The 8,427-nt window shown below is 34.5% G+C and overlaps 1 protein-coding gene across 1 annotated transcript; it reads right to left on the bottom strand.

The window, feature by feature from the left end:
- Nucleotides 1-4,887: 4,887 nt before the first annotated feature.
- LOC112502635 (GDSL esterase/lipase At1g71250) lies at nucleotides 4,888-7,657 on the bottom strand. The gene is made up of 5 exons (XM_025106590.1): nucleotides 7,411-7,657; nucleotides 6,798-6,925; nucleotides 6,253-6,495; nucleotides 5,911-6,169; nucleotides 4,888-5,245 (listed from the first exon to the last, which is right to left on the bottom strand). Exons 1-5 carry the CDS (start codon nucleotides 7,655-7,657, stop codon nucleotides 5,019-5,021), a joined length of 1,104 nt encoding a protein of 367 aa, XP_024962358.1. The 3' UTR covers nucleotides 4,888-5,018.
- Between the last annotated feature and the right edge of the window lie 770 nt (nucleotides 7,658-8,427).

The raw sequence follows: 8,427 nt of genomic DNA, 5'->3' as shown, positions 1-8,427 counted from the left end.
CACTTGATGTCAAACCGCTCGGTTTGAAAATTTTATAAACCGCCATTACGGTTTGGTTTGTGGTTTAAGGGGTTAAACCGCCCAAACCAGACCGCGAACACCCCTAGCTACAACATCAGACTGCCTTTCCACAACAATTTGTGGATCCACAATTACTTGTGGTGTCTGTGTTGGTTCCGTCTGTGTTGACGTATTTTGATCTTGAACAATTTCAAGTTCTACATTCCTCTTACTGATACCTTTGGAAATAAATTTCTTTTCCAAAAAAACACCAGTACGCCCAACAAACACTTTATTGTTGTGAGGATGATAGAAATAATATCCCATAATTTCTTTGGGATATCCTTCAAATATGCATTTATCAGATTTTGGTTCTAATTTAGTTGTGATTAGACAGCGTAAGTAAACCACACAACCCCAAATCTTCATAAAAGATAATTTGGGACTCTTCCCAGTCCATATCTCATATGGTGTCTTTTCAACAGATTTTGATGGAAACCGGTTTAGTGTGAAAGCTGTTGTTTGTAGAGTATATCCCCAAAAGAACATCGGAAGGTCAGCTTGACTCATCATATATGTACCATATCCAACAATGTACGATTCCTCCTTTCAGAAACACCATTCCACTGTGGTGTTCCAGGTGGAGTAAGTTGTGATACGATACCACAATTTCTAAGATKATCAAGAAAAGCATGGTCTAAGTATTCGCAATTCGATCAGATCAAAGAATCTTAATACTCTTTCCAAGTTGGTTTTGTACTTCATTTTGAAAATCTTTGTACATCTCAAAGGACTCGGATTTATGTCGCATCAAATATGCATAGCCGAATCTACTGAGATATCAGTAAATGTAATGAAGTATCTATAACCACCTCTAGCTTGTATGTTCATCGGACCAATACATCACTATGTATGATTCTACTTCCTTAGACATACCCTTCAACCAACAACCCATGACTCTAGCTTGACTTTTGAGAGAATGGTGATCCTCTACTGCATTGTGACTGTAAGAGATTCAGTGTGAGAGAAGTCATTTAAAAGAGCATAAAGTCCTGTGTAGAGAAGATCAAAGGAGACCTTTGGCATACATCACTGATCTATGCACTACTGACCAGGGCAAAGGTAAGATTTTTTTTCCTACTGATGAGTTTATGACAGGAGAGGCTGTGATTTGAAATTCAAACAATCAAAAGAGTAAAGAAGAATGTAGAGAAAGCAATGAAGAAGACTGCCATTGCTGCAACACAGGTTATGGCTGCTGAAACCACCACCCCTGCCCCTGTTGCTGGTACTTCAACCAAATCAAGAAGGATCCTAAGATTAGAGCCTGCACCTAAGCTTGCACATGCACCAACACCTATACCACATCCCAACCTTGTAACCAACTCATTCTTATATGTAGTGAAGGAGATGGAGAAACATCATGAGGACCTGTTGAGGAAGTTAGAAGAGCATCTGCATGGCAAGAATGGAGAAACAAAAGTAGGAGCTTGAAACAAAGGTAGAGAAGAGTGAGCAGAAGTTGTTGGCCTGTTTGAAAAAACAGGATAATGCTATGTTAAACATGAGAAAGCTCACTGCTCTACACGGAAATTACCAGATGAAGAGGGATGGTGTGATGGAGTTTGATTGAGCCATGAATAACCCAACAAAATATGCCAATATTGGGCCTTACCCACCAGAGTTCATCAAAGAAGCTGAGGAGTTCATTCCTCTAGAGGCAGCACAACCTACTCCCAACGAGTAGGGCAGGTCCATTTCATTCACCCTTAGCTCCATAGTATTTGATTTTCTTATTTTTTCAGTTTATATATATTGAGTAGAGGAATTTTGAATTTTGTTTTAGGAGTTTATGAGATTGTTTGACTGTAACATACCATATCCAAATTAATTTTGTTGTTAAAGGTCCATTCTAACACTTAAGGCTAGAACCAAGCACACCCACCTGGGAAGCAAACAGACATCCCAACTTGTTTTTGAAATATGACTTAGGACATTCTTTCCTACATATTAGCCTATACAATATCGTTTTAAACCATGACCCTATCCTTTAAAGAAACCTCAATGAGGCCATTGACAAATTCAAGTGTGGGGGAGGGAGTATATGCACTATATGTACTGCTATGCAACAGAAGTCCAAAGGACATTAGCTAAAAGCTCAAAGCTCATTTCTTTTTTTGCATAGAGTACCAAATATTCAAATCAAAGGAGAAAGGATCAAATATGCATAGCATATACACTGTCTGTGCATTACAGAAAAACTTGAATAAATTGAAGAAAGAATGCACTAAGACTCAAAAGAAGAAAAACAAATAAAAAGTCCTAATGATTCTGAATTTTAGCAATTGATAGATGTCTAACAATAGAAAGTGTGACTCTTGGCCCATGGAAATAAGTGGAGGGATTGAAACACACACAAAATTATGCATGACTATGGTGTTGTTTTGCTTCAATCTCATTATGTTAAAATTTTCATTTTCACCCTCCAAATTTTCTTTCATATTTATAGTATTGAGTCATTTCATGTTGTCATTTTAGTTGCTTGGGGACAAACAACAGTTTAACTGTGGGGGTGTGATAAGTGTGCAAAAGCATACACCTCAGTACCCAATTATGTGTTTATTTCACTTCATTTTACACCTTTCCTAATCCTATATTGAGTCTTTTAGTCTTATATTATGGTTTTACATTTAGTGGAGCTAGGATGCAGGAATTGTAATGTCTTATACATTTGATAAGTAAAATGTTTAACATAAGCATTGTTGTAGCAGGTGTGTCCGTTGATGCAACATTAGACATTGATATTGGCACCAAAAGGCTCAATCTCGTTGAATAATGTGAAAAGTCAAGGTTTTAAAGAAGCATCTCCTAATACTCTGATTTAGATAGATGGGTACAATTACACAGACCTTTTTCAACTTTTTAAATCTTATTAATGTATATCAAGAATTAACACATAGATATACATGATAGACTGTTATAGAAGAATGAAAGGATAACCTAACCTGACCAATCTTACAAAAAGAAGAACTTACAAGAACAACATAGAGAGTACTTACAAGGAAATGAAGAACACTAAGGTTTTCTTCACAGACGGGAGAATAAGAGAGTAGTATAAGAAAGCCGATTGTATTGAGAATGCACTTAGAAATTCTTTCAAGGAAGCGTAGTTTTCATGGGAGATGCATACTGCCTTTTATACTACCTTCATACATTAAATGCATGGGAACACTTGTCACATTAGGATAAGAAGGCAGGGGTTGACTTGACCATAGTTAATATATCATTTTCATCATACACCGCATACACATAGCAATGTTCATGCAGAGACAAACCTACTAATAAGGAATATCTTTATTAGGTACATGTTTTGCAGAGATATGGTCAGTCTATAGGAAAATCTTACTTGAATGAAGATCTTCTTTGAATCAACTAGTAACTTCAAAACATCTTCAATCTTCAAATCAGCTACTTTGGAGTCTTGGTATGTAATTTAGACAGTTGATCCACAGTATAAAATCAGTGATCTTTTGTCTTCACATCCGCTAGTCTTCAATTTTGCCAAGAGGCTTTGAGTGTGTACCAAGAAACCAATATACAAAAGAAACCAATAACTATTAATTGTTGATAGGATAGAGGAACAGATTATAGGGTTATCACCAAATCAATAGGTGATCCAACACTTGTGATTTGTTCATTGGGATTAACAGTTTATCCATTGTGTATGTTAATATTTATTTTAAAAAAAATATGTACTTGTGATTTATTCACCCAGATCAACAATTTGATCAAGATTAATCTATACTATATTATGAAGAATTTAATAAAAACTCCTAAAAACCAATTTTTATGCATGAAACATTGTTTATTGATGTATATTACTTAAGGTTCAAGATTACAATTAAACTGTGTGTAAGTACAACTTATTAAAACTCCATGTTTGAATTTATGTAACTACCTGTAGATAAACCTAATTAAATACATGATAAACATATCATTTTAATTATAAAAAATCTAAAATATAATTAGGATAATTATTGAGTTCTAGCAAAATACTTAATTATTATCTTTATAAAAATTGTATTATTAAATAGAATATAGATTACTTCGTTGTTAAACCTAAAAAAATATAACAAAAAAATTGAATGAATGAAATTATAACAATTCGAGAATTTTTAAATAGTTAATTTGATACTAATATCGATATAATTTTTTTCAAATTTTTGTGATATCTTCAAATTTATTTTTTATTTAAAAATAAAAACATTATCGCTTTCTCAAAACCACATAAAAATGTATTATATCAACAGAGACAAAATAAAACGAACACTAAAATCGAGATATATCTCTCTACATTGTGCAAGTATCCTTCTAGTTTTATTTAATGACAATACATTGTCTAATTTAAATAATTGATCATAGTCCCAACAATCAAGCAACTATTAAATTGTAGCAACTCATTAATTAATACAAAATGTAACTTAAGTATATGTATAACTTACCTTTATGTCCTCCATCCCATAATCAATACCTTATTGAAACTACCACAAACAATTAATCCTATTGATACACTAGATTAACATAGTTAACACTAAAAATTGAGTTAACAAAAGAACCTAACTCTCTTTCTCTCTCTCTCTCTCTCTCTCTCTCTCTCTATATATATATATATATATATATGTGTGTGTGTGTGTGTGCGTGTGGAACCCTATTAAATATTATTCTCCAAATGAGACATGATATATTTTAGTAGAAAATTCAAACTCTAATCGTTGTGGGAGTCTAACATCACTATTGATGATTGAAAGACAATATCAATTGAATCACCATTTCCATCTCATGCTTTAGTTAATCATACAAACAAGACTGATTGATAATTTGGTTTGATGGGCTAATTAAAGTGCCAATGAGATAGATACCACATAGTTGTGTGTACTTCAAAGCTATTTGTCTTCATGTTTCAATAACTAAAATAGGCCAAGAAAACATCTTTATTGAAAAGCATCCCAAAACCATGATTAGAATTTAATTTGCGCCAATTGTTGAACGTTGATTGGAGAGCAGTCATTGGTGGATCCCGAGTACGCCCTCTGAGCTAGAACGGCATTTGCAGCTTGAGTCGGATGAAAAGCATCCCAAAACACGTATTGGTCGCGGTTGAAACATGGTGTTGTCATTGGGAGGCATGTTATTTGGCCCTGGTTCCTCCCTATTCCACAACAAGCTCTATCTCTCACCGTAAATCCTGTGGTGGAACAATAAACATTTCAATAATAGTAATAGTCTGACCAAATAACTTAGATTATTATTATTATTAAAAAATGTGAAACCCTATAATACTGTAAAAAAAGCCATTAAGGAGAGAAGAAGGTTTCAGTATATAGGCTAAGGATCGTGTGAGAAGTGTAGGAAGAGATCTGAACCTTTGATCACTTTTAATCTCATGCCCACCCATTAATTGAGCTTTAGAAGGGAACTGATCTGATGCATCTCGGTGCACCTCACTAGTGTTACATTCAATTAGGATTGATCCAAGGATCGAGATCTCTTGTTATGCTTCTCACCATAACTCCTTTCTTACCAGAACCCAACCCTCAATATATATATATATATATATATATATAGTGAAATTGTTCAAGTCTAGCTGACGTAGACTCTAACACGCCCCCACCAACAGAAGCTAGATGAGAACATATTGCTCTAGTGAGGGGCTAGACAATTATAGATTGTCTAAAAGTATTGAGTCTCTAGAGTTGTATGCATTGTCTCTGATACCATGTGATCATATATATAAAAAAAACCCTCAAGATTACTCTTAAAAAAGACGGAAGAAAGCTTCCAATATGCACTGAAAGAAATTGTATCAGTCTAGAAAACCTTGGATCTAATAATTAAATTTCATATACATACCATATCTTGCAGGATTGTTCAAGATGTCACCAAAAACACCATATGTGTTTCCATAGACAAACATGGCTCCAGGGTGCGAGCCACCATTGAACTGATCAACAAGGTTTTTGAGGCCCTCATTGAAGGGTCCTATCAACTGGTTCACCGAATCCACACATCTCCCAGGAGCGGCTTGGCCAGTGGCTAACTGGTTAGGAATACACCCAAGTGGTCCGAGTCCTGGTAGAAAGAATTTTCGGAGTCCTAAGCTGTATAACGCCTATATACATCATGCAAAAACATATTCAAAGGTCAAAGAAACCGATCGTGTAAAAAAAGAACCGCAAAAAGATAAAATTATACGTGAATTTGGCGTGCATAATGGTTAAGAAGGAGGGTAGCAAATGCTTCCGGGGTGTACGTGCGGCTTGAGGTGTATACTGTTGGCATAAGGTAGTTATTGAGGTAGTCATTGCTGCCAAAAACCATGACTACTATCGAATTCGAGAGGAGCTGAGTGAGGTCCTCCGGGCTCAGCATGGTCCGTAACTGGCCTAACGTCGTCTCAAAGTTCACAACTTGCTGGTTTAGGGTGTATCGATCTCCCTGCAATAGAAATGGGTTTTAACACTGAAGTGTAAATTTACCGAAATGCGAATGTCTGAGTTAATGGACTTGTTTTTAACATAAGTAGTCAGAGAGATCAAAATTGCAAGGAATTCAAAAGCACAGTGACCATCAGCGTAATAAACGGACCACAGGGACGAGAACTGAAATTTTTAACATACTAATGGGACCACAAATGTAGTTTATTCTAAATAAACAAAGAAAAAAGAACCAATTTATGAAAAACTGTACGGTTTTGACTTTTTGGAGAATCAAAAGTCAAAATCTATATATTCACTTACATAATGTTGGCCACTTTCATCAAGGATACCTCCGGAAGCCGAAGCATAATTAACACCCCCCAGGAGCCTGTTTCCGGCGGTTCCAGGATCTGAAAACGGTGGCGGAGCGGGTATTCCCAGCCAATCTCCTGCACCAAAGATCCATCGTTCCATTAATCTAATTCAACATAATTTTGTTTGGATAAAAACAGAAGGCATATAAAGTACAACACCATAACAAAATCGGGTTTATAGGACGTCGAAAATGTGTAAGTGTCAGCATTATAAGATTTGAGTATATAGGAATGTTATAATAAGTTTATAGGAGATCTAAAACAAAATTTGAAATAAAACAAGTGTATTATAAAAACATGTCTTTTAAAATGATTTGTTCACACCACTTCTCAAAATTTGTCATATAAAAAACTAATAAAACACTTTATTTCAAAGAAAGACTTCAAAAACATTTTCAAACCAGGTCGAATAACAAACTTATGCCATCACTTTTATACAAGACCCATCATTCTTTAATCATATAAACTTAGGTCTTATAAAACAAAGTCTCTTGTTTATGAACCTGATTTTGTTAAACAATTAATAAAATTTGTGAGGTAAGGAAGTAAATTGTTGGTACCAAGAATGTCGGAGAAAGTTCTTGCATTACAAAATCTACCAGAAGCACCACGATAATAATCACATCCATAAGGAAAATAATCAGCTCTTGCAATGGACCTCATGAAGTTGTTATTCCCACTATCCACCAATGAATCTCCCATCACCCATATCGCCGGAGCTTGACCTGCTCCGATCACACCTTCCCACCACCACGCCACCACCACAACCACTGTGAACCACCACCTTTGTCTGCCCATTTCTATCATCTCTCTCTCTCTCTCTCTCTCTATATATATATATATATAGTTTAATTAATTAAAGACAGTAAAGTAACGAGATATATGTATGGTGAAGGCATATATTTGCGTGGCTATATATATACATACATACATACATATATACATACATACATGCATATATGATTAAAGGATAAAGACGACGATGGTTATCTTTTTGAAATTTAACTGATAAAAAAAGAGTGAGAATTTGAAGGCTTTTAGGTCTTAGCTTTTTGACTTGTTTATGGGGTTGGGTATGATTGTATTAGGGAGCAAAACTCATGTGAATATTGATATGGACGGCATTTTTGTGTTCATAGATCGCCTTTCTCACATGGTATCAATATTAAATAACAAAATTAAAGCCAATACAATTTAATTTATACCTTAAATAGAAAATATAAATTATTTATTATTTATTATTTTTTTTGCTTCAACAAGATTCTCTTTTAGCGTTTTCTAAAATAAATAAAACAAAACCGCAAGGGTTATAGTACAAAGGTTGAGACTCATTGGAATATGGTGGAATATTTCATTTGTAATTGGTTCGATTTTAGACGTCCATAGTAATTGTAGTTACTGAGTTTATCATGATTGATATCTAAAAATTGCAGTTTGTTAGGACTAGTCACATTTCTACTAAAAAAATAAAATAAGAGTTAACTTCAAGTTTAGAGAATTCTCTGTATTTAAACATGGAGAGAGAGAAAGAGATGATTTTATTTTTACTTTTTGTACCCATTAGATTGGGTTATTAT

This window comes from Cynara cardunculus, unplaced genomic scaffold (assembly GCF_001531365.2).
Source record: "Cynara cardunculus var. scolymus isolate 2C unplaced genomic scaffold, CcrdV1 Un_Scaffold_1683, whole genome shotgun sequence".
NCBI classification, from domain to species: domain Eukaryota; kingdom Viridiplantae; phylum Streptophyta; class Magnoliopsida; order Asterales; family Asteraceae; genus Cynara; species Cynara cardunculus.
The sequence above is the reverse complement of the archived record's forward strand: the minus strand, read 5'-3'. Positions and strand labels throughout refer to the sequence as shown.